General features: G+C 42.8%; 1 protein-coding gene across 1 annotated transcript in view; it reads right to left on the bottom strand.

The window, feature by feature from the left end:
• Positions 1-27,414, bottom strand: part of CDK11A (cyclin dependent kinase 11A) — a 2,038,318-nt gene that overhangs the window by 639,806 nt on the left and 1,371,098 nt on the right. Inside the window, exon 14 of the mRNA XM_044061756.1 lies at positions 8,979-9,100. Coding sequence (XP_043917691.1) covers positions 8,979-9,100 — 122 coding nt within the window. The remainder of the gene's footprint in view (positions 1-8,978; positions 9,101-27,414) is intronic.

Genomic DNA, 27,414 nt, shown 5'->3' with positions numbered 1-27,414 from the left:
TGAACACAAACTAATCACCATGGAAATCCATATCTCACCCACACCCCCCACAAAGGTATCCACCATGAAAAACTTCTCCAAAGCTGACTTTGGACTCCTAAAAACAAAGGTGGCTAACTTCACAGCACCCATGCCAATGGAAAATAGATGCATGACTGCCGAATCATACACCAATGCACTGTATGAACATGTACATAAATGCATGGAACTAGAAATTCCCAACAGAACTAAGATGCTCTCCTCCAAAAAAAAGGAAGCCAATCTGGTGGTCTCATGCCATTAATAAACTCTACAGCAAGAGGAAGAAACTGTTGCAGATAAAGGTGAACTTCCAAGACTGGAAAAATTCCCTTATCAGCCTCAAGAAAAAGTTGAGCTCCCTCATCAAAACCTCCAAAGCCAGCTATGAAGGCAGAATTGCAACAAACACTAAAAACAACCACAAAGCCTTCTATAGTTATATCAAGAATCTCCCCAGCAATACCCAGATTTGCTCTGAGTTACTGCACAATAGTACCTCCTATACTGAGCCAACAGATATTGCCAACATGCTGGCCAAGAGATTCAGTGCCAACTTTACCCCCCCCCCCAAAAAAAAGGACCAGTCTCAATACTGGAAGACTGCCAAGCACCCAGAATTACTGCCGCACACGTTAAAGCTGCATTGTCCAAGACCAAGAATACAGCTTCCATGGGACCCAACAATATCCCTACCTGTGTTCTACATGAATTAAAAAGTGAAATGGCACCACATCTGTGTGCCCTGTTCACTTTCAGCCTCACCTCAGGCTTTGCCCTACAGAATGGCACACTGCTACAGTCATCCCTCTCTATAGAGGAGCGACTACAGATCCTGGAAATTATCACCCCATTAGCCTAATGAATCTGATATGCAAGACTATGGAGTGCATCATCTGGGCTTAATTAACAAGGATATAAGGACTCTCCAAACTCTAGATCCCACGCAATTTGGTTTTGTGAAAGGTAGATCATGCCTGCTCAATCTAGATGGCTTCTTTAAGTCAGTCACTAGAGCGGTGGATGAAGGTAAGGCAGTTCATACAGCCTACCTCGATCTGACCAAGGCCTTTGATATCATTCCTCACGCAGGAATTATCGATAAACTCACCAAACTAGCCATTAACCCCTATACCATTAGGTGGGTTGCAAATTGACTCACAGGCAGAACCCACAGTGTGAAAGTAGCAGACTCCAAGTCAGACTGTCGACTAGTCACAAGTGGAGTCCCACAGGGATCGGTCCTGGGTCTACTCCTGTTTGGCATCTACTTCTCAGAAGTCCAGGCCAATACGGAGGGACTCTGGCTGACCAAGTTCGCAGACGACTGCATGCTGGGAGCCATTATTAACTCCCCAAGTGATGCAGACATCCTGCAGAAAGGCCTCACTGAGACTAATGACTGAGGTCGAAACCATGGCCTTAAGCTTAATGCCAAAACATGTGTCATCATCCCCTTTGGGAAAAACTCAGTTCCCATTAATTACCATATCGATGGAGCCCACTAAACACTGAAGGCATTTATAAGAGATCTGGGGAGTAAGGTTGACAGCAATCTCTCCTTCAACCACCACACTGCCATTGCCACTGTGATCAGAAAGTCCTTCTATGTGGCACATCTCATTACCAAGGGTTTTGCATCCAGGAAGAAAAACGTCATTGTCTCTCTCCACTCTTCCCTCATTAGACCAATCATCGAGTATAATGCCCCATTTGGCATGTACCTCACTAGACACCTGCAACAGCTGGAGAGGCCAAAGTATAACCTCACAAAGAGGATCCTAGGCATTAAACACGTGTCCTACATGGGCAGACAAAAGACTCCAGGTATTCTCGGTCTCACATCGCCTACTTAGAGGCAATCTCTGCTTGACTTACAAAGCCATGTCTGACCCAGGTCTGTTAGAAATGCTACATTTAAAGAAATCTCAGTCTCTCTGCACCACACACTCCAGAGACCTCAACCTCATTACCACAATCAACAGAACATGCTGAAGGGACAAGTTCCTCACCCAGAGACTGCCCATCCTCTGGAATAGACTTCCCATACATGTCAAGCAGAGCACTTCGCTGTCCTTCTTCATGAGAAATCCTGATGAGAGGATGGGTAATAGAAAGTTCACCCCAGGGATCACTCTAGTGGCTCTACTTGATAGAGGCACTGGGAACTAACATCAGGCGGCACAATGCCAGGGCACTTCTATGAGCTATGCTTGTAAAGGTTCCAGGGCCATTAGCTTAGTACACAACTATGAACCTATAAGTTGTAGCCCATAAAGAAATCTTCCCTCCTTCCCTCCCCAGAATTGGCAAGCTGGCAAAAAGTCACTTATTCCAACAGCTTGTGTCACCTTAACACAACTGCCAGATGCAGCTGCCATGACCTGAAAGTCTAAAACATCGAACAACAAGATCACTGACAGAGTTATTCTCAACATATGGTTCTAAAGCAATATGGTTTTAGTGTCCAAATTAAAAGAAAAAAAACTATCAATCACTTTTTTTCATTAATGTTCTGCAAAAGACCCTTGTAAATGCCAAGGAAGAGCTTGTAGTTAAAAACAAAATGGTTTACCTTTTCACCAGAAAGAACTAGGTGCCTGGATTCCCTGTCTGAGGATAATTCATACAGGAACTGGGGTTAGTGTGGCACAATATGTGCCATAATTAAGATGCAGGGTACTGGACCAAAATGGAGTACCCACACAGACTGGTACTTCTATAATATCTATATTCTAAGCCATAACTAGAAGCCTGTCAGGGAACACCTAAGCTAGTATGACCTTAAATTTAATAAAGACATACAGAAGAGGCTAGTATTTTCATAGAGATTCAAGTACTCAGCCATCTTCCACTTGTATATGGCCACAGTGATGTCACAGAAGTCTACCTGCTCAATGATCTCCTCGGAAATGTCATTAAAAACCAAATCATCGTACAGAAAAGCACACTCTTATCTATGAACACCTACTGTAGCAAGGGGACTCTGTTATGGAACAGCTCTTTGAATATTCATGCTGAGACTCCTTGTCCTGGGCTAAAGAATCTGGAGATATGTCTATGTTGGAAGAAGTCTTCCTAGTGTATGCAAGGAAAATACCTATATGGCTTTCTCCTGTCTATACTGCAAATGCCATAACCAAGCAGCTAACCAAATTGGGAAGCTCTAGATATGTCAGTCTCTGAAGGAGACCATCAGGGATACAAACCTGATGATGTCACTTAACCCAGATGAGGGTAGAATCATCTGCATATTGGATGACCGAAGTAAGAGAAGTGGACTTGTGTATCTGGTTAGTGAAGACAGAGAAGAGTATGGGGCCTAGAGTATTGAACCTCGAGGAACACCAATGTTGACAGGAAGTAGAGTGGAGAGCTCCTGTTGCCATATGGCAGCTTGCTTTTGGCCGGTAAGGTAGCTGTGGAACCATATCAGAGAGGAATGGCTGAGATTAAGGTTGGCAAGCTCAATGAGCAGTTTCTGGTGGAAAACTGTATCAAAGGCTTTGGAAAGATCAAGAAAGACAGATGAGAGATTTTTACCTTAGTTTCTATATTGGTGTACAGTGACAGTGATGCTAAGGAGTGCGGTTGTGGTACTGCAGTGTGGGCGAAATCTGTGTTGGGTGTGAGATAGGAGGTTGTTGGCAAGTAAGTAGTTTAAGAGCTGGGTACGAATGCATTTTTCTAATATTTTGGAGAGGGGTGACAGAATGGCAATGGGTCAATAATTGAATAGTTCAGTGTTATTGCCCCCTTTGTGTAAGGGAATAATGTATGATATTTTCCAGTATAATAGAATGTAGTTTTCGAGGATAGATCGATTAATTAGGATTAAGACTGGGAAGGCAATGGTATCTGCTGCTATCTTTAGAAATTCAGATGGTAGGTTGTCTGCTGCTAGGGTACTGGGCCTGAGTTTTCTGAGTAGTTTTTTGATGGTGTGGGTTGGAACCAGTTTAAAGGACAGACTGCTACTGTTGGGATTATTAGTGGCTGGGATAGATGGAGCTGTATTTTGATGAGGGTTGATTAAGGAGTACACTGAGTTTGTAAAGAAGGTATTAAATTGGGAGGCTATACTTTCAGTTCATGGAGCTATATTTGGTTTGTTTCAAAATGTAAAGAAGCATCCACGCCCATCCTTTTACAGGGGTGCCTCCTACATTAACAAGAATGATTACTTAAGAAGGAAAAGGCAGACCTGGTTGAGCTATCAAAACACAAAAATAACTCAATTCTTATCTGCTATGGCAGGAGCTAAGTACTTCCTGAAAATTCTTGGTGCCGTCAGAGGAGTAAATTGAAAGTGATACCATAAAGCCAAGAATCTTAAGAATTTTCTGCGATTTGGATGAACAGGGATATGAAGACATACATCCTTTAGGTCCAGAGTACCCAAAAAGCTTGGGGTAAGATCAGAGGAAACAGATTTTGGAGATGGTGCACCTTGAAATTTGGGACCTTTAGAAATGAGTTCAGAATAGATATGTCCAGAATTTTTCACTAAGTTTCTTCTTTTCTTGGAAAAAGGAAAAACCTGGAATAAAACATTTTCCCTATTTCATGGAGAGCAACAGGTTCTATTATCTCCTGAAGGAAAAAGTTGGTTGTGGACTTGGATAGAAAAGTTCCTGAAAGTACTGGATGGAACTTCCCCTGTAGTCTGCATCCATTCAGTATGACACCCAAAACCCAAGTCATAGGTTCATAGGTTGGTACTAGGCTATCGGCCCTAAGGCCTGTACAAGCCTAGCCATAACAATTCCCTGGCTATTTCTTCCCACAATATTTACTTCCCTGGACTCCGATCCCCGGGGTAAATTTCCTATCTCCCATCCAGTCGTCAAGGTTCCTTTTGAAGAGGGCCAAGGAGGTGCTCTGCTTGACATGTATGGGCAGTCTATTCCAGAGTATGGGGAGTCTCTGGATCAGGAACCTATCCCTCCAGCATGTTTTGTTCATTGTGATGACAAGGTTTAGGTCCCTGGAGCATGTGGCTTTGATGGAGTGTAATTTCTTTTAAATGTAGCATGTCCAACAGCTCTGGGTTTGACATGGCCTTGTGTGTTAAGCAGAGATCACCTCTGAGCACATGATATGCGACAGTACAGCTGGAGTTTTTTTAGTTGGTCAGCATAGGGCATCTGCCTTAGGTCTGTGATTCTTTTAGTGAGGTGTTTCTGTGGCCTTTCCAGTTGTTGTGGATGTCTTGTGAGATACATACCAAATGGAGCATTATACTCTATAATGGGTCTAATGAGGGATGAGTAGAGTGGGACAATGGCCTCCTTTTTTCTGGATGAAAAGCCCTTAGTGATGAGGTGTGCCACATAGAAGGATTTCCTGACTGTTGTGCCAATGTGGTTATCGAAGGTGAGACCAATGTCCACCTGTGTTCCTAAGTCTCTTATCACACTTTCGGTGTTTACCACCTACGTGGTAATTTATGGGTGCATGTTTTTTCCCAAAGGGGATAACTATGCACTTCTTGGCATTGAGCTTGAGCCCATGGCTCTGGCACCAAGCATCTGTATAAGTACAAAAGGAATGTTTCTGTAAGGCCCTTTTGTAGAATGCCCATATAATTTGGGGATTCTATAATGGCTCCCAGTTTGCAGTCATCTGCAAACTTTGTTAGCCAGAGTCCCTTAGTGTTGGGCTGTACTTCAGAAAAGTACATGCGAAATAACAGTGGTCCCAGGACTGAACCCTGAGGTACTCCACTTGTCTGGAGCTGGATTTGGAGTCGGCTACTTTTACAGTGTGGGTTCTGTCAGTAAGCCAGTTGGCAACCCATCGAGTGACACACGGATTTATGCCCAGCTTAGTAAGTTTATCTAGGATTCCAGAGTGGGAGATGGTGTTGAAGGCCTTGGCAAGGTCCAGATAGGCTGGGTGGACCGCCTTACCCTTGTCCAAGGCTCTGGAGACTGATTCAAAGAAGTCAATCAAGTTCAGAAGACAAGATCGACCCTTCACAAACCCAAACTGGGTGGGGTCCAGTGTTTGAAGGTTACCAATGTCTTTGTTTATAAGTTCCATGATAATACGTTCCATGGCCTTGCAGATCAGGCTCGTCAGACTGATGGGACGGTAGTTCCCAGAATCAAAGCTGGATCCCCTCTTGTAGCTATGTGCCACTCAGTGGGCACGAAGCCTGAGGTGAGGCCATGATTAAACATGGCATTTAGGTGAGGTGCCAGTTCATTTTGAAGTTCATGTAGTACACAGCTCAGGATGTAGTCTGGTCCCATGGATGCTGTATTCTTAGCTTTGGAGAGTGCAGTTTTTACCTGTGTGGCCGTGATTACCTGAATTTGGCAATCTTTTGGTACTGAGATGGGCCCTTTAGGGAGTGAGAGGGGGTGAAGTTGGCACTGAATCGATCTGCAAGGATATCGGCAAGGTCCTTGGGATCAGTGTATTTAATGTCATTCTGTTGTAGCTCACAGCAGATCTGAGCATTGCCATTTAGATTCTTGACATAGTTATAGAATGCCTTGTGGTTGTCTTTGGAATCTTTGGCAATTTTATCTTTGTAACTAGCTTTGCAGGATTTTATGAGGGATCTCAGCTTCTTACTGAGGCTGGTAAGAGAGTTTTTTGCATCCTGGGATTTTCCTCTTTTCTGCAACAGTTTCTTCCTTCTGTTGTATAGTTTGTTCTTCTCCAAAACAGAAGGCAATGAGATCGTCTCCAGGAAAGGTTGGGCAGGGATAACAGAAGGGAGGATGGAAGAAGGGAATAGTCAGAAAATGGAACTTTTGTCAGAGAAGGATCCCTTGAAATCAGACTTTGGCTTTTCTTGACAGTTTTTCAGCTGAGAAATTTATTTATTTATTTTTTTTGAAAAAGGGGTAGACTTGGAGGAGTAAGTTCCCCTCAAACTGAAGAATGGAGGAAAGAAAAAACTGTTGAAAAAACTTGCATTATCTTTCCTCTAGTTTTGTAAATACTTCAACAGTACAGTGCCCAAACAAGTTATAATTGTCTAAAGAAAAATCTTGACGTTGGGTCTTAATATCATCACTCAAAGACTGAAGACAAAGCCAGGAATATCTTCTTAGGCCTGAACCTATGGCAACTGCTCTAGAGGAGGCGTCGGCAGTATCATGTCCACACTTTATGGAATCCCTTTACCTCTGTGGCAGAACTGATTATAATCTGTAAAGCAGCCTTAGTATCAGAATTAGGGATGCTTGAAATTAATTTTGCCATGTTGTCAAAAACAGAAAGCATGTATTTTGTCATGCAAGTGCAGTAATTAATGGTAGAAAGTGTTGAGCTTCTTTCTTTACCTACCATTGCCCTGGTATCCTTGCTGTTTGGTAAAGCATTGGGAGAGGACAAAAGTATGGAAGCTTTATCTGACTCAACAGAAATAACTGCTGGGTCAGACGAAACACCTTTGTACATTTTTTGTACACATCTGTGAGAGCCAGGTTCTTTACAGAACCTGTCTGGTGTCTCAGGTGCAAAACGTTGGGATTCTGGTGGTACAGACGTAGATGAAGAGAGATGTCTTCTAATGCTTCCAAAGCAGGGCACATAGCAGAGAATTTTGGAATGTCTATGTGCAATAAGTCATAACACCTGTAATGCTTCTGAGACTCGTTTGCCCTGCAAGTTAATGTGCTGCATTATTTTGTAGATGGTACCACTAAAGGAAAAGTCCTCCTGAAGAGAGTCTGAACACAAGGTATCATCAACTTCTGACTCAGCCTATGAATGAACGAATTTGGGAAGAGCAATTCAAAGATTCAGATTCAGTTTCTAAAAACAGCTCAGAAGACAACTTTTTTCTTGGAAGTAGAAATTATGGGGGAATAAAACTGGGGAGGCTTTAAGTACAAAAGGAATGTAAAAAGTTCCTGGCAGAAGTTAAACCACTCCTGCTGGGGATCCCTAAAGAAAGAGGAGGGGAGGCACATTTGTGTGTGTGTTTTTTTTTTTTTTTTTTTTTGGCTTTCGTTTCTTAGGAGTGTCAAAGATGCAGTATGTGGAGAAGCCAAAACCTGATGTACCTTGATAAGGGTTCCTGTTACATCATCTTGGACAAGAAGAATCCTTCCCAGTTCCTCTGAGAAAATCAGACATGATTCTCCCTTGTGGCCTGATCAGTGGTCTGGTCAGTCGAGATGGATTTGTTCGCAACCTACACCTTGTCAGTCTCCTGATGGGTTTGTTACAGTGAGATTAGGCACTGTAGTTGGCAGCCAGAGGCTGATCAAGTACCTCAATGGAGATGTCCAACTGCAACCTACTGAAGGCAGTGAATAGGTTTGTCTTCATTCAGTCTTTTAGACTTTTTTTAGGCTGTTGAAGGATGCCAAAGCACATGATTCACAGACCTCTCTAGCACACACCAAAGCTTGTAGATATTTTTCTATATACAGTTTAAGAGAAGACAAATGGCTTTTGTATAGTTTTAAGTTCAAAAGATTGACAAACTATACATTTATGTTCGGGTCGTAGACAAAATAAGTTTGAATGTTTATCCTTACTTGAGATCTGCTGACCACAGTCAGTTTCCTTTCTTAGATGACATGAAATAATATAATTTGTCATAAGAAAAAGAGGAAGGGTCTCTAATGGAATACTTAGCTGGCCACAAGAGATGTACAGCTGACTGACTGCAACTTAGATGTAGTCTTCCTTCATGGACTGGTTTCCAGAAAATTCTGAGGATTTTCGGACACCTTCATCCCTCAAGTACCAGCATGTAGTCTTGTGCACAGGTAGGAAGTCAGACATATATCACAAGAGGAAGGTGCCTAAGCTTTTGTACACTATCCTTACATATTAGCAGTACTTCAATGGTGATCTAATATGAACATTTATGCATCTTAAGAAAAGTAGCACACTGTAATGGGAAGAATTTCAAACTTTCTATCTCCAAGTATGTTTCTAACACATAACCTGAAATTCTTTCTAAGGATACTTCTAAATGTACTTACTCTGACAGTGACAATATTTGGATGCTGTGCTTTCAGGATGGTGTTAATTTCTCTTAGCGATGTTATTGGAAATCCCTCTTTTTCTTTTTCCATTTTTAACCTCTTTAAAGCCACAATCTCATCTAGGATAAAGTCAGACAACCATTAAAATTACAGACAACTACATACATTAACTCATATACCTGCTTTCTGTCTGAGGCACAACACAAGAACAATGTTCATCCACTGTTGCTTAAATCAGAAGGAAAGGCAACATACAAAAATAAAATAAATTTACAGCAGACATTTACGCATACTGAAAAACACCATATTCTGCTTAAAATATAAGGCCAACACACATTGAAATAATTCTTAATTCTCATCCGCTGCATTCACACATTAATCATGCACGACACAAAGATGTCCTTCTATTCTACTGTTGCAGTATTCTTAACATGAGGGATTTCCCGTTAAGGGTGGCCAGACATCCAGCCAGTATACCAAAACTTTTAATTATCATAAGGTATGCCACATGTCACACGTATGCTCCTCATGTATGTACGGGATAAAAGCGATGTCCAGACATACCAACTTCAGAACTTCTCTGTCACCAGTCCAAACACCATCTTCGATTGGTCTGCTCACCCGAGTTACTTGCTGGTGTATCAAGCTGTCCAGATAAGCACCCCTTTGGGATTTTCTCTTCCTTATTTCTGCTGCTTTTTGTTGTGGGGTTTTACATATCATCCAGAAAAGGCAAATGCCAGTGTGGGAGACAGAGTCCAAATAAGGACAGTCATGAGCAGTGCTTGTTTTGCTTAGAGCCTGCTCGCGACCATAAAACTTGCAGTATTTGTCAGGCCTTTGTGCCTAACACTTTGTGAAGTCGTCTTTCCAAAACTTTTAGGGAAAGACACTATGGAGGGAACTTCTTGGCCTAATATGGAGTCTTCATTAAAAAAAAGGCCAAAAAACCTAGGTCAGACTCTTTCACAGTGCCTCCTACACATCAGACGTCTCACTCAAGGCTGATGAAAGCCCAGAGGCTGGCCCAGTTCTAGTGCTGGAATCCTTAGCTGGGACCGTTCAAGGCCACCATGGATCCAACCAAACACCCTAATACTGGGTGATTTCAACTACCTTGCCATTAATTCGGAAAACTACTCGGGTACCAACACCTTTTCCCAATGGTTCTTGGAATTCACAAACTCCAACGCCCTAGATCAACTAATCCATTATCCCCCAGGGGCTCCAATATCCTAGACCTGGTCATTACCAACATGGGAGATAGATGCTCCACACCAGTAGTAACCCCCTCATTGGTCAGGTCTGACCATAAGCAAATCACCCTTGACATCCACATCCCTCCCCCATCCCAGTAAGGAAACCTCTTTAAAAAACTTCTCCAAAGCCAACGTCATGCTACTGAAGTCAGAAGTGACAAACTTCATGATACCCAAGCAGATGGGATCTGAAAGTTCGACTGCTGAATCCTACACTAAGGCACTTTACGAGCACATCCACTTGTGGACAAGCTCCACTTAAAGAAATCCCAATCCCTCAGAGCCACACGCTCCAGGGATCTACACCTTGTCATCACAATGAACAAAACATGCTGGAGGGATAGGTTCCTGACCCAAAGCTCTCCTCCAAAAAAAGAAAGCCAATCTGGTGGTCCCTTATACAACAGAAGGAAGACACTGTTGGAGAAAAGAGGAAAATCCCAAGATGCAAAAAACTCCCTCACCAGCCTCAGTAAGAAGCGGAGATCTCTCTTAAATTCCTCAAAAGCTAGTTACGAAAATAAAATTGCCAAAGATTCCAAAGACAACCACAAGGCATTCTATAGTTATGTTAAGAATCTAAATGGCAATGCTCAGATCTGCTCTGAGCTACAAAAGAATGGCATTAAATATACTGATCCCAAGGATATTTTCAATATCCTGGCAGATCGATTTAGTGCCAACTTTACCCCTCTCTCACCCCTAAAGGGCACATCTCAATACCAAAAGATTGCCAAATTCCGGTAATTATGGCCACACAGGTAGAAACCGCACTCTCCAAAGCTAAGAATACAGCATCCATGGGACCAGATGACATCCCAGACTGTGTACTACATGAACTACAAAATGAACTGGAACCTCACCTAAGTGTCATGTTTAATCATAGCCTCACCTCAGGCTTCATGCTCACTGAGTGGCGCACAGCTACAGTTATCCCACTCCACAAGGGGGGATCCACCTTGGATCCCAGGAACTACCGTCCCATCAGTCTGACGAGCCTGATCTGCAAGGGCATGGAACTTATAAACAAAGACATTGGCAACCTTCAAACACTGGACCCCACCCAGTCTAGGATTGTGAAGGGCCGATCTTGTCTCCTGAACCTGATTGACTTCTTTGAATCAGTCTCCAGAGCTGTGGATGAGGGCAAGGCGGTCCACACAGCCTATCTGGACCTCGCCAAGGCCTCCAACACCATCCCCCAACTCTGGAATCATAGATAAACTTACTAAGCTGGGCATAAATCCCTACATCACTCTATGGGTTGCCAACTTGCTTACTGACAGAACCCAGACTGTAAAAGTAGCTGACTCCAAATCCAGCTCCAGATAAGTGGAGTACCTCAGGGTTCAGTCCTGGGACCACTCTTGTTTGACATCTACTTCTCTGAAGTACAGGCCAACACTAAGCGACTCTGGCTAACAAAGTTTGTAGATGACTGCAAACTGGGAGCCATTATTAAATCCCCAAATGATGTGGATGTTCTACAAAAGGGCCTTACAGAAACAGATGCCTGGTGCCAGAGCCATGAGCTCAAGCTTAATGCCAAGAAATGTACAGTTATCCCCTTTGGAAAAAAACATGTACCCATGAATTACCACACAGGTGGCAGTCCACTAAACATTGAAAGTGTGATGAGAGACTTAGGGACACAGGTGGACAATGGTCTCACCTTCGATAACCACATCGCCACAACAGTCAGGAAATCCTTCTATATGGCACACCTCATCACTAAGGGCTTTTCATCCAGAAAAAAAGAGGTGATTGTCCCACTGTACTCATCCCTCTTTAGACCCATTACAGAGTATAACGCCTCATTTGGTATGTACCTCACAAGACATCTGCAATAGCTGGAAAGGCCGCAGAAATACCTCACTGAAAGAATTACAGGCCTAAAGCAGATGCCATATGCTGACCGTCTAAAAAAAAAAACTCCAGCTATACTCTGTGGCATATCGTCTATTCAGAGGCGATCTCTGCTTAACATACAAGGCCATGTCAAACGCTGAGTTGTTGGACAAGCTCCACATAAAGAAATCCCAATCCCTCAGAGCCACACGTTCCAGGGATCTACACCTTGTCATCACAATGAACAAAACATGCTGGAGGGATAGGTTCCTGACCCAAAGACTCCCCACACTCTGGAATAGATTGCCAATACACATCAAGCAGAGCGCCTCCTTGGTCGTCTTCAAAAGGAACCCTGATGATTGGATGGGAGATAGGAAATTCACCCTGGGGATCATGTCAGTCACCCTGCTAGACAGCAGTCCAGGGAAGTCAGTATTGTGGGAAGAAATATCCAGGGAATTGTTATGGCTAGGCTTGTATAGGCCCTAGGGCCGATAGCCTAGTACCAGCCTATGAACAACACGTCCTAATGAGGCATTGCAGATGTCTATTTTGGATAGTGATGGGGAACCAAGACTGATTATCACAGAAGGGCCTGGGGGGGGGGTCCTCAAATTCTGGTGAGGGAGGAAGTTCCAATGACAGTTATTGAGTGTAGGCTGTCGTCAGGCCCCTACACATTTCATAAAGCAGATGTCCAGTTAAAAAAGAAGCAAAAAACAAAGTACATTTCTTCTCCCAGGGACGCTCAAAGGGAATGGCAAAATTTTACCCAGGGCTTATTTAAAGCTCTTATGGCTCTGAAGCCTCCTTCGTGCGCCTCTTTCCTTCTCCTCATTGGACATCTTACCCTCACAAGATACTTAGGGACCAGGATTCTTCTGATGAAGAGGTTTCTTCAGATGAGGAATCCTTGGCTTATTCCCAGATTCCATTCCCTCTGGCATATGCTTCTCCTGAAGGGGAACCTACCAGTCCAGAATCTCCTAGTGAGGCGATTACTTTGCTATGATGAGGGAGTTCTTCAAGTGGAATTGCTATTATGAGCTCCTGCAAATGAAGTCTCTCTAACCATCTGCTGTTCCTTCAGTTTTGCCCACTTTAATGGATGCTTTCTCTTCAGCATCTCAGGCTCCAGATTCACAGCCCCCTGCTCCTAAGTAGCCTGATCATTTTTATAAAGTGCCTCATCATTGCAAATTTCTTTTTACATGTGCTCATCTACTGACCCTTCAGCAGTTTCTGTTGCTTCAGATAAACCTTCCAGGTTACTACCCTCCGCTAAACGTCTTCCTTCTGATAAGGAAAGCAGGATTATGGAAAGGCTAGGAAAGAAAGTTTATACTTCTGCTGCTCTTGTCTTTCATGCTATTAATTTCCAAACTCATACGATGATATGTTTTGACTGTCCTTTCCCATGCTACTCAAGTTCTCTCTGACCTTCCAGATTCTGAAGGCAAAACTTCAAACTTGTCTTTGTTAGAGGATTCCTCTCAGGTAGCTCGCCATTCTATTAAGTGCAGCTATGATAAAGCAAAAGCTTCATCTAGAACTGCTGCTTCAGGATCTGTATTGAGGAGGTATTCCTGTCTAAAGCTTCAACCTCTGCCAGATGACATAAAAGCTAAGTTGATGGATGCTCCTCTGGATAACAATGGCTTGTTTTGTACTGCTGCTGCTTACTTGTATAAGTCCTTGCAGAAGAAAGGCAAAGAGTTACAGGACTTGAAGCATCTTTTTGTTCCATCTGTGCCTAAGTTCCAAAGGAACTATCCTTCCAAGCCAGCTTTTGTTCTAAGACAGGCCTGTCCTATTCCTAAAAGTAAAAAAAAAAATGTGGAAGGAGGGTTCCTCCAGCTAAAACCACTCAGACTTCAGAAGCAGCCCATTCTTGGCAAGTCAGGTAGTATATGACTATCACACGCCTTCCAGCCTCATTCCTCTCTCGCTTTGGCTTTCTCTCTCTCTTCCAATTTGGTCAATCATAACCCAAGACTCATGGGTTCTTTCCATAATTCAACAAGGGTATTTCATGGTTTGGAAATCCCTTCCTCCCTCCACAGGCATTCCTCAGCCACCTAAGGAACAGTTACATTCATTTCCAGAGGTGCTTTGAGAACTGTTACATCAGGGAACTATTCAAGAGGTTCCACAGGTCCAAAGGGGAAAAGGGTTTTATTCCAGAATGTTTCTGGTGCCCAGAAAGGAGGGTACTTGGAAACCTATTCTGGATCTTTTACACCTAAATACCTTTCTGAAGGTTCCTTCCTTTTGTGTACCTCTTCAAACCTTGTTCCCTTTACTCCTTCTTTAGTTAGGCTTTCATGGCTTCTCTGGATATCAAGGAGACCTATTTTCACATACCTATTCACCCTTTTTTCACAAAATGTTTATGTTTCTCTGTTGCTTCCTAGCATTTTCAGTTCTCTGCTTTGCCCTTTGGCCTCTCTACTGCCCCAGGGATATTCATCAAATGCCTAACTCCTGTGATTACATCTTGCAGGCTTCAAGGTATTCAAGTATTCCCTTACTTGGAAAATCTCCTGTTTCAAGCATCCTCTCCAGACACTTTACTGCAAAGTCTTCACTTTGCCATTACTCTTTTGCAAAGTCTGGGGTTCAGAATAAATTTCAAAAAGTCTTTTTTAATACCTTCTCAAGATCATGTTTTTCTGGGGTGCAGGATTCATACAGTGCCTATGTTGGCACCCTTGCCTCTGCCAAAGGTCTTGACTCTTATTTCCTTCCTTCAAAATCTGTCACAGCCAGAAAGTTTTTGAGACTCATCCACCATCCCTATGCTACCCTTATTCAAACTCCACGAGAGAATTTCAGTGGTCCCAGAAATCAGGCTTGCAACAACAATGCATGTCCCCTAAATTTACAGTTCCTCTTCTTCCCTGTCTAAGAAGGAACTTCTCTGATGGATTTAGCAGTTGTCTTTCAACCCAGGCCTTCCTTTCCATCCCCCTCTGCCATCTCAAGAACTGTTCACAGACACTTCAGACATAAGTTGGGAAGTAGCCTCGGACACTAGGAAAGTACAGGGGGTCTGGTCTCCTCTTCAGTAAAAGGAGCACATCAACACCAAAGAGATGAGAAAGCTTCTGCTGGACCTTCAAGCTTTCCATCTTCTTCTCTTACCAGGATCTCTCAAAGTATTTACAGACAATAACACAGTCCTGTGGTATGTAAACAATCAGGGGAGATCAAAATCTTGCATTCTTTGCAGGCTATCTCTCATGGTCTGGGAGCTTAATTAACAGTATCATGTGACTCTTCAGGCAGTTTATATTCCCTCAGGTCAAAACTTTGTGGCAGACACTCTGAGCAGGTCCTTGACTCAAATCCTATGAATGGATGCTTCACAGGAATGTGTTTCTGGGCAATGTCCACAAGTGGGGTACTCCTCAAACAGATCTATGCCCTCCCCTCTGAACAATGTCCTCAATTATCTGCCAGAGTCACAGGTCCTCTGTTTTGGAAGGTGGATACCCTCCCATTTTCTTGGAAGGGGATGTTTCTATATGCATCCCCTTCTTTTCATTCCAAATGTTCTGTTCAGGATTCAAGAGGACAAACTCAAAATCTTGCTGGTGACTCCCTTTTGGCCAAGACAGCACTGGCTCCCTCTTCTGCATTTAGCCAGGAGCAGTCATCACAAGTTACTTCACAGAGTGGACTTACTGACACAAGACAAAGGATCTCCAATCCATCCCCACCTGTCCACTCTTCATCTGACTCTGTGGGTGATAGGAATTTGATTCCTTATAGACACCATTTCGCTGAAGAAGTGCTTAGGGTTCTGCAGAAGGCCAGGAAACTCAATATTAGGAAATCCTACTTATCCAAATGGAAGAGGTTTTCTGTCTAGTGTCTTTCACGTAACCTGGAACTACTCTTGGTGAATGTTCCTGTGGTTCTTCCTTATTTGTGAGAATTGCTCAATGCTGGGTTGGCTTATTCTTCAGTTAAGTCCCATTTATCTGCTACCTCTGCTTATCTGCACTTTTCTCCTCTTTTAACTTTCTAGGCTTGAGTCAAAACTATTTCTAAAAGATGTCCTTCACATTAGACCTCCAAAAAAGCATATTTCTCCTCCCTGGGATCTTAATGTTGTTTTGGAGAAACTGACTCTGGCTCCATTTGAGCCTGGAGCTTCAGATGCCTTGGAACACTATTCTTGGAAGATTGCTATTTTGTCATAGCCTTTACTTCAGCCAAATGGATCTCTGAGCTTCAAACCCTTATGGCTTGTCCTCCTTTTTTGGTTTTTCATAAGGACAGATGTCCTTGCGTACTAATCCTCCTCTTATGTCCAAGGTGGTGAATGAATTGTTACTTAATCTATTCATTTGCCCACTTTTTTCCTTTCTCCACAATCTGCTAGCGACAAGGTACAACACGCCTTGGATGTGCATAGACAACTCAGATTTTATTTGGATAAGACTAAGGCTATCAGGAAAGATGACCAGCTTTTCATTTCTTTTCATCCCAGGTCTTTGGGATTGGCCGTTTCCAAGCAGCCAATTTCTGCTTGGATTTCTAAAGCTATTACAGTTTATGTTTTTCATGGTAAGACCCTTCCTTTTTCTGTCAAGGATCATTTCTACTAGGGCTGTGGCTTCTTCTGTAGCTTTTTTTCAAGGATTTGGACACTAACTCCATTCTTGCAGCAGCTACCAGGACTTCTGTAAATACTTTTACTAAACACTACAAGTTGGATGGAATATCCAGAGTTAGAGCTGGTTTTGCTAGGGCCATTCTTCAACGCTTTATAGGGAGCTCTACTGGTCCTTCCCTCCCACAAGTTTCTTCCTGAACTTTGGCACTCTCCCTCATGCCACAGTAGAATAGGAGGACACAGTATAGTTGTGTAAAATCTTACCATAATGACAGATGTCCTTTTCACTGTTCCGGTATTCAATCCCTCCCTCTTACCCCCTGGTTCATTTTCTGTTCTGGATATACCGTTCACCTCCTCTTCCTTGGACTAGCATTCCTACCGGGGCATTCAGTTATTTATTTATTTATTGACATTTGTTAACCGGGTTTGTCCAACTGGGCTTGTGACCCATTTTCAGTGGAGACCAGAGGAGAAAAGCTCCAGTAATACATTTTTAAATAAGTATAATTTTAAACAATATTGATATAATAGCAGTTATAGCAAAAGGATTCACATATGTTGGGTTACATGCATAAAGTTGCATTAAAAAAAGCTTAGTAACATAATTTTGCATTGATATAGTTCAATAAGTCAACAACAAAAATGTTTTGTTTGTATAAAATTATGCAAATGCATAGTAGACACATTTGAGAGAGAGGTGCAATGAGGTACTAGTGGTCCTATAGAGGGTAAATAAAGGGAAGGAAGACTAGGCGGGGTCATGACAAGGGAATGTCCTGGAATTGAGAAAATAAGCTTTTAGTTCATTTTTAAAGTGTGAGGTGTGGGAGATTGAACACAAGTCAAGGGGAAGTTTGTTCCAAGCATGGGCAAGGGAGTGTTTGTAGAGTAGTTAGACTACTGACCTTTTTGGGTGGTAGACCAAGTAATTATTGGTTAGACGTACGGAGGGTCCGAGATGGGAAGTAGATGGAGACTAAGGAAGATAGAGATGGACAGAAGGAGGTTTTATAAAGAATAGAGTGTAGCATATGAAACTGATAAGATTGCAGAAATTGGGGAAGTTCAAGCCATTGAAGAGAGTTTAAAGAAATGCAGTGGTGTGAGTTGTATGGGGAGTCAGTAATGAATCTGTCTATTTTATGGTAAGTCTGTTGAAGTTTGTTTAGAGTGGAGGCCTGGATATTGGTAAGACCTGGGGCGGCGTATAAGAGGGAGGGGAGGAGGAGTGCCTGGCCCAGGGTAAGTCTAGATTCAAGGGTTAGGAATTTTTTGTTCTGATATAGCAGACCTAGTTCCTGGGTTTTTTTTGTTTTGTTTTTTTTTTTATACACTGGAGTATGTGTAGGTTGAACTTTAGTTCATCATCGATAATGACCCCTAGGAGTTTTGTGTGGGTGTCAGGTTGGATAGTTGTATTGTTAGAAGATTTAATAAAAAAGGAGGTTTTGTGATGAGAAAGAGAACGGGGAAGGAAATGTAGGAGTTTGGTCTTTTTGGGATTTAGAATCAGTAGGTTGTGAGAGCCATTGTTCAGTGGATAGTAGGGCTTGTTGGGTCAGGGAGTGTAGTTCACGAATGTTATTTGAGATGGATATAAGTGTAGAGTCATTGGCATAATGAATAAGGGAGGATTTTTTGCATGAGGTGTAAAGATCATTGGTGAAGATGTTAAACAAAAGGGGTCTCAGTTCTGAGGATGGCATGTCTGGACATCACTTTTAAGCCCTATGTACACACGGAGCATACATGCAACAAACAGAGTACTTTAAGGTAATCAAAAGCTTTGGTACACTGGCCAGATGTCAGACCATCCTTGATGGGGAATCCCTCATGTTAAGAATACTGCAACAGTGAAGAGAAGGACATCCATCATTATGGTAAGACTTTACACAACAATAGTTTCTCTTAATTTTTTTTATGACTCAGGATGCTTCCCTTACAAACCACCCCTACTCATCCAAAGTGCGTATAAATTATTCAAAGTGGTTGGTAGTCAGTCATCTACTGTTAATTGCACAAACTCACTGGGAATCAGAAGTCCCTTTAGAGGGAGTGTGTGCAAGCAAGGGAAAGTGGGACACCTTGCTCAGGATCAAACTGCATGTAAAACTGACAACAGATGATGTTCAAAACCAAGCTTCTACACTTGTGACTTAATTAACTGTTATGCTAATACTGAACGGCATCCATGACGTACTTTTCACAACACTACAACCTTTTCAGTTCTTTGAAAGATCTCTCAATAATCCTGGCAAAAAGATCAGTACGTTTGTTTGTATAAATTACATTTTTCTTTCAGTACTCACTGACAAGGTATTAAACTTCTGCATGGGTATAAATCATGGTGGGGAAATAAATATTTCCACAAGTTCACACAAAGAACACACTGCCCATTGCCCCTAAAGCAGAAATGCAAAAAGGTACTCTAATGCAGTTTGATAAATATTTCATAATCCCTTGCAACTTATGCTCCAAAATAATGTGTGAACATATGGAACCCCATGATCAATAAGATGAATCTTGCAATCTTTCTGCCTCTTAAGAAATATCTCTTCACCTGCCTAGCAAATTTTTACCAAACGAATATGCTACACAGTGACGGTTTTCATTGCCAGTTTACTGTTTCAGATGCTGCCTGTAATCATTAGTTATTGCATTAAAAATGAAGAGTTTAAATAAGAATGAAATACAATTACACAAAAAAAAATCATCGTAATAGATCTGCGATGAAGAGTCACTACAGCAGAAAATTATAACATATGGGTTTACTCACTAGTGAACCTGTGTAATCTTGACAGTTTTCCACAGGTACACGGGATGTTAGGAAAGAAGAGACAGCAACATGAATTTTGAAGAAAGGAGTAAATTACATCTGAAGAGTTTATATATAGTGAAAGTATTTTGGAACAGATGCAAATAAGGCCAGTGGCTTACTATCATTTTATGCAGGACAGGAATATCAATGAAGCTACTACAAGATAGAGCAAAATCCTTGAAAGGTAAGACACCTTTGATCATTATAAGTAAAAAACTAAGAGCTCTCATAAAATCATCCAAGGCAAATTTTGAGAGAAAAGTCGCCAAGGACTCTAAAGAGAATCATAAGGCCTTCTTTAGCTATGTTAGAAACCTAGGAGGAAACTCCCAGATATGCTCAGAATTAGTTCAAAATGATGTGAAAATTACTGAACCTACACACATTGCCAACATACTGGCTGACAGGTTCAGTGCAAACTTCTCTCCCCAAAGGAGAGATATCTATTCCAGAGGATTGTAGCCACACAAACATCTCCAACACCCAGGTGAGAAATGGCCTCACCAAGGCAAAAAACACAGCATCCATGGGACCGGATGGTGTCCCCGGCTGTGTGCTTCACGAACTCAACGAGGAATTAAACCCACAGTTAGGACAGCTGTTTAATCTTAGCCTTACCTCAGGATACGTACCCAAGGAGTGGCGCACGGCGACTGTGGTCCCACTTCATAAGCGCGGTGCCTCCACAGACCCTGGAAATTACCCCCATTAGCTTGACAAGCCTTATCTGCAAAGCCATGGAGAGGATCATAATGGAACTCATAAATAAAGACATAGGGAACTTGCAGACTTTGGATCCAACCCAGTTTGGCTTTGTCAAAGGCAGATCCTGCCTCTTAAACTTGGTTGACTTTTTCGAGACAGTCACCAAGGCCATTGATGAGGGAAAGGCAGTCCATACAGCCTACCTCGACCTGGCAAAGGCCTTGACACAATACCCCACTCAGGTATCATCGAAAAACTCATCAGCTTGAATGTAAACCCATACATCACAAGATGGGTTGCAAACTGGCTAAGTGACAGAACCCACAGGGTCAGAGTTGCTGGAGCCATGTCAGACTCAAAGCCTGTCACAAGTGGTGTCCCACAGGGCTCAGTCCTGGGTCCACTCTTGTTCGGCATCTACTTTTCTGAAGTACAAGCAAACACAGGAGGGTTATGGCTGACAAAGTTTGCAGATGACTGCAAACTGGGCCATAGTCGAAAACACATCTGACACAGATATCCTCCAGAAGGGCCTCACAGAAACGGATAACTGGTGCCAGAGCCATGGCCTGAAGTTAAACGCCAAAAAATGCATAGTCATACCCTTGGGAAAAACAAGGTTACCCCTAGCTACCATATAGGTGGCAATCCACTGAGCACAGAAAAAGTCATCAGGGATCTGGGGACCCAGGTTGACAGTAGCCTTTCATTTGACACTCATGTTGCTAAAGTAGTTAGGAAAACCTTCTATATCGCCCACCTGATCATGAAGGGATTCACATCTAGATCAAGGGAGGTCATCGTCCCCTGTACTCATCACTCATTAGACCTATGATTGAGTACAGTGCCCGTTCGAATGTATCTGACCAGACACCTGCTGCAGCTTGAAAGGCCCCAAAAGTTCCTCACCAAAAGGATAAAGGGTCTCAAAAATATGTCTTATGCTGCCCGACTGAAAGAACTCCAGCTCTATTCAGTCTCATACCGCTTGCTCAGAGGTGACCTGTGCCTGACATATAAGGCCATGTCAAACCCAGATTTGATGAATATGCTTCACCTCAAAAAATCTAGATCCTTCAGAACCACAAGGGCGGGAGACTTAAACCTTGACACGGTTATAAATAGAACGTGCTGGAGGGACAGATTCATCACCCAGAGACTCCCTATGCTGTGGAACAAAATCCCGGTACATGAGAGGCAGAGCACCTCTCTGGCCTTGTTCAAGAGGAATCTTGACCAATGGATGGGAGATTGCAGATATACCCCAGGGATTACTTCAGTGTCACTGCTTGACAGAGGCACAGCAAAATGATAGGCATAGTTTTTATTCAAACTAAAGGGGTGGCGAAAGCCACATAACTATGGGCTAGGCTTATAAATGCCCTTGGGCAGATAGCCTAGTATGAACCTATGAACCTATGAACCACAAACCTAAGATGACTGCACCAACAAACTAAAATGTTGGGATCTGCAATATCGAACACCTAGACTTGCCACCTGCATGACCCATAGTAGCACTCATTCTTAAGTCCGCAGTGGTAGGAAGGTTCAACATTTGGTGCTTTTTGTCTCTTGTCAATTCCAACATTTTAGTTTATCTGTGCAGCTTTCTTGGGATCCTGGCCAGTGATATTCTGGTCCTCGATAAAATGATAGCAAACTAAGGTCATTACAAATCTTTCTACTTTTTAAAGTATGGCTTTCTACTGGCTCATCTTTCAGCTTTATTCAAGATACTCAAGTCCCCCAAGGAGAGCAAGTCACTGTTTGGAATTAATATCATATCCTCTAGCAGCAGACCAAGTGAGTAAATTGAGATGGAGGAACTGCTTTCTATTACTGAGACAATATGGTGCTCTTCAGCTGTCATTTTAAGGAGGGGTGAGAATTTAGATGAAGCAGATATGAAAACCATGTCCAACTAGGCCAACATGTAAGCACAAAGTTAACTTCTGTTGTTTGCCCTTACTGTCCTACCATCCTGAGAAAAAGGAAATGAAAGAAAGGGATGCATCAGATTTTTTTCCACGAGCAAGAAAACACTCCCTCTTCCAAGCTTTAGTACGGAAATGGTGAACAAAATGTCTCATTCTGATGTGTTGCAAAGTGTGCCATCTTCACCATTTTCAAAACAGCAATTTACTTTATTTTAAATGTGCTAACTAGAAAGACCCACTAAGACTACAACTTACTTTTAAGGGGACTTGAGAAGGGGGAGTGGTTTAGGTTCCCCACAAAGAACAAGTACAAACACAAAAAAAATGTAAGAATGTTCAACATCACTAAGACTTAACAGGCAGTTATACAGATAAATTAAAATTAAGTCATCATATAACACCTTAGACAGTCCCATGAAGGGTATAAAATATTTAGCACAAGACACTGTGTCAAATGGGTAAACTGGCACACTTGTCTGTGGATATGAGGCAAGCTGTTAAATAGGCTTAGAATATATTGGTTGAACTCAGTTCTCTGACTTATCAGGGTAAGGAAATCCACAAGGTAGGTAAGGGACATGAGAAGCTATGGTCCCAACTCTGACTATAGGGGTGTTTGTTAAGTAACAGGTTAAACACTGTGCCAAGGGAAGTAGGATGGAAGGACAAGTTTTTGTGGAGGCTGTTGCAAACTCCAGAATTTTTTTTGAGAGAAAAAAATAAGCACACAGTTGCTGTTTATTATACAAAGAAAGATATCTGCTTAGAGCATTTGCCAATGAGTCTTGTTCCCTGCTAGATGCACAGCCATAAGATAAATGTTTTGTATTACCCAATGTCAAATCAGTATAGCTTCTGGGTGGAGACTGTAGGACAGTACAGCTGCACAAGTCCTATGTACCTCTAACAGTAGATGTTTGTAGAACACAATTCCTTGACGGCATATGAGTAGTAGCTTCCAGCTATCCTCAATCTGGCAGTCTTTCAAAGCTCAGAGCTATCCCACTACCTGTTTGTGGATGTGATGGATCAATCATCTGGCAGTACAGTGACTGCCTTTCAGATCCACAGACAGGAACCTTTCAGTTTTCTAGGATTCAGCAGGAAGATGAAATGCGAACATGTACTGTTCCAAAAACAAACACGCACACACACACACACACACACACACACACACACACACACACACACACACACACACACACACACACACAAAATAAGGACTGCTAAGTATAACTCAACGGCAATTCCAACACCACACAACTATGTGCATCCAAAAAAGGGAATGGTGGTTGGATACTGCCAGTAAGACATTGTGTTCTATGAATATTTACTGTTATATGTAAGCAGGACTTGTAACTGCATTATGTTAAAGAAACACACTACCTTAATAGCATATGGGTAGATTTCCAAAGCTTACCCTACCTGGGAGGAAGAATGATAAGGGTCCAACATCCCCTGGAGAACAGTCCTACTGAAGCCAGCTCTAGATCTGGAAAAAGCATCTTAGCTTGTAATGTGCATAAAGGTATGGACAGAGGACAAAGTTGCTGCCTCCAGAATACAGAGTCCACTCCTTTCCAATGCACCACTGAAGAGGAAAAGGCACTGGTAGAATGTGCCTTTACCTTGTCTGGATATTTCACCTTGCCATACTGAGTGTGAAGAATAGTTGTGTAAGAACTTACCATAACCTTAGATGTCCTTCTCTCCCATGTTGCAGTATTTTCATTACAGTAGGGAGGTTACTGCCTGCAGCGCCGACATCCGGCCAGTATACCGAAGTCTTTGGTGCAGGAGGGTACGCGTGACATCTTATGTCAGAGCCATAAACCGACGTAGGCTATAAAGATGACGTCTGCAAGTACTCTCTTCAGAATGGACTGCTGCATACAGTAGTACCTCCCTGAAGGTTTAAAGAGAGTCATAAAGGGAAGACCCTTAAGGCTCACATGTAGACTAGACCATAGTGTACCTGATAGCCTGTGTGTGTAGCGGAGAGTTTAAGAGGATGACTATGTCCCCACAGGTAAGTAATAGGAGATTAGAGGGTAACTAACAGGGGGGTAGGAGGGAAGGACTGAATAATGCAACATGGAAGAGAAGGACATCTTACGTTATGGTAAGTTCTTACACAACTATTCTATGTCCTTTTATTCTCATGTTGTAGTACTCATTACAGCAGGGAGAGTACCAAAGTTTTTAGGTATGAGCCTGGGTGGAGGAATGAGGTTCCTGGTCAATGAGACCTTGTAGAATATATCTGGCAAACCCAGCTCTAGCTCTGGAGGCTAGGTCCAGTTTGTAATATTTAGTAAAGGTGTGGATTGAAGCCCAAGTAGCAGCTTCTAAAATCGAGGTGTAGTCCACCCCTTTGAAAAAGGCAGCTGAGGAAGCAGCTGCCCTGGTGGAATGGAATTTGACATGTCCGGGTAAGGTTTTTCATGACTGGAATAGCATATGCCAATGGTCTTAGAGATCCACAAAGAAATGCTCTGTTTAGAGACTGCCTTCCCTAAAGCCCTTGGGTGGAAAGAAATGAACAGCTGGTCAAACTTTCTAATAGGTTTGGTTTTGTCGACGTAGTACCTCAGTTGTCTGTGGACATTTAAAGTATGAAGTGTCCTTTCTGAGGGTAAAAAAACAGATAGGTTAATGGTCTGGTTTAATGAGAGCTCATTAACCATGTTAAGCATGAAGGAGGGGTTACTCCTAAAAGCAGATCTGTCCTTGTAGAAGATAAGGTAAGGAGGGATAGCCATAAGGGCTTGTATCTCTCTTGGTGGATGAAAGGGCAGGTAGCAGAACTGTTTTTAGGGTACACAGGTTCAGGAATACTGAGTGTGCTGGTTCAAAAAGTGGCAAGGTAAGTTTTTCTAGTACAAAATTCAAGTCCCAAGGTGGGGGTATAGGCTTCTGTGGGGGTCTAATATGGAGTACTCCTTTCAGAAAAAGCTTAACCTCCAACCTAGAAGCCAGAGGACTCAGGAAAAGCTTGAACTCAAACCTAGAAGCCAGAGGAGGTAACAAGGGCAGACAAGCAGAGATGGCAGAAAAATGGACCTTAACTGAAGAATAAGTTAGTCCTGACTGAAGGAGCTCACACAAGTAGGAAAGGACCAAGGGTACAGGAATAGTGAAAGGATCCTGTTTTTTTTACACCACCTGGAGAATCTCTTCCATTTTGATACACAATTTCTCCGGGTACTAGGCTTTCTGGCCTCCTGCAGAACATTGAGTACGTCCTCTGAGTGTAGGTGTCTGAAGGGGATTAGAACTCTTATCACCCATAAGGTCACTTTTAGATTGTTTACCTGAGGGTGAAGTAGAGATCCCCTGTCCTGTGTGACAAGTCTATTCGGTGGGGTAACCTGTGAAGATTGCCCTTAGCTAGTAGATGGAGAAGGGGAAACCAATACCATCTTGGGCAAAAGTGTGTCACCAGAAGGATTTTGGGTTTGTCCCTCTGGATTTTCAGGAGGGCCTTCTAAATTAGACTGAAGGGTGGGAAGGCATAGAGAAACATCCCTACTCAAGAAAAAGAGATGATGTCCACTTTCCAGGGTTGAGGATGTGGGTCCCTTGTGCAAAACATGGGCATCTGTCTGTTCTGGGAGGAGGCAAATAGATCTGTTTGTGAAATACCCCACCTATGGATAAGAGCTAGGAATATATCTCTGTGAAGCATCCATTTATGAAAGGGTGCTGAAGTTCTGCTGGGAGTATCTGCCATAACATTCTCTGTGGAGGGGATGTACACTACTATCAGATGAATATGCAGTGATGACTCTAGGGTCCAGATCTGGGTGGCTAGGCTGGAAAGAGGGTAGGATATTGTCCCCCCCCCCATTTGTTTATGTACCACAGGACAGTCATATTGTCTGTGATCACTTTCAGGGTTCCTGGGTGTAGGGCTGGTTTGAAGGTTTGTAATTCTAGAAGAAGTGCCCTTATTTCCTTGATGTTGATATGATCTCTGTCTTAATGTGGACCATTTTCCATGCACAGTGAATTGGTTCTGGTTGTGTAGTAGCACTGCATCCCATTCCATGTCAGAGGAGTCTGCAGAGATTTGTTGTAAGGGGCAGGTACCTGTAAGGGGGTTCCCTGGTTGAGATTGATGGCACACATCCACCACTGAACTTCCCTCTTCAGGCACTGAAGGGGGGTGGCCAGGTGATGAGAGTGTTGGCTCCATAAATTCTTCAGGATCCACTGGATTTTTCTCATGTGGAGTCTTGCCAGGGGCAACATGGATATCAAGGATGCCAGGTGGCCTAATATCCTTAGGAATTCTCGCGCTGACAAAGAAGTGAGGGTGATTAGTTTGTTGAAGTAGAGGGAGAGGTCCATGGTCTTTTGGTCTGGAATGAAAGCCTTCATGTTGTCAGCTTTTATTCTGCATCCCAAGATGACCAGGTCTCGAGTGGGTATCAGGAGAAACTTTTCCTTGTTTATAGTGAATCCTAACTGAGTCAGGGTGGTAATCGTCTGTTGTAGGTGGTGGAGGAGGATTTGACGGCCCTGATGAAGAATTAACAGGTTGGCTAGATATGGGTATATCTGTATACCCTGAGTTCTGCAGTAAGCAATAAAAAGTGCGAGACACTTTGTGAACTCTCGAGGAGCAGTGGAGAGTCCAAAGGGCAATGCAGAAAATTGCAAATGCAAGGACCTACTGCAAAGTGTAGGAATTTCCTGTAATCTGGGTGTATAGGAATGTGAAGGTAGCCGTCCTTCAAATCCAGAGCTACAATGAAGGTTTGTGTTGGTATGAGTGGTAGGAGCAGAGTTAAGGTAATCATTTTGAAACTGGGTACCTTGAGGAACAAGTTTCAGAAAGATAAATCCAGAATTGGTCTCAATGGACAGTTTTTTCTTAGTACCAGAAACATTCTTGAGTAAAACCCTTTGTTTCTTTGTGGAGTATGTACCTGCTCTACGATGCCCTGAGCTACCAATTGTTGAATGATGGTGGGGAAATGATGAGTTTGGTTTGATGGAGGTTGAGGAATCCCCTGGAAGGGGGCAACATCCACCACATCATGAAGTATCCTCTCTGAATGATGGAGAGGACCCAGTTTTCTCATGTGATTTTCCACCAGGGAGATAGGGAAAGGGTGAGATGAAGGGATAGGGGAGTGTTGGAGTTTAGAGGCTGGAAATCATAGTGGAGGTGGTCTGGCTTGATCAGACTGACTCCAAAAGGGGGTAGACGAAGGGGTGGAAGGAAACC

The sequence above is a fragment of the Protopterus annectens genome, chromosome 2.part0 (genome assembly GCF_019279795.1).
Source record: "Protopterus annectens isolate FY-2018-M chromosome 2.part0, PAN1.0, whole genome shotgun sequence".
Taxonomy (NCBI): Eukaryota; Metazoa; Chordata; order Ceratodontiformes; family Protopteridae; genus Protopterus; species Protopterus annectens.
This window is presented reverse-complemented; position numbering and strand designations above follow the sequence as displayed.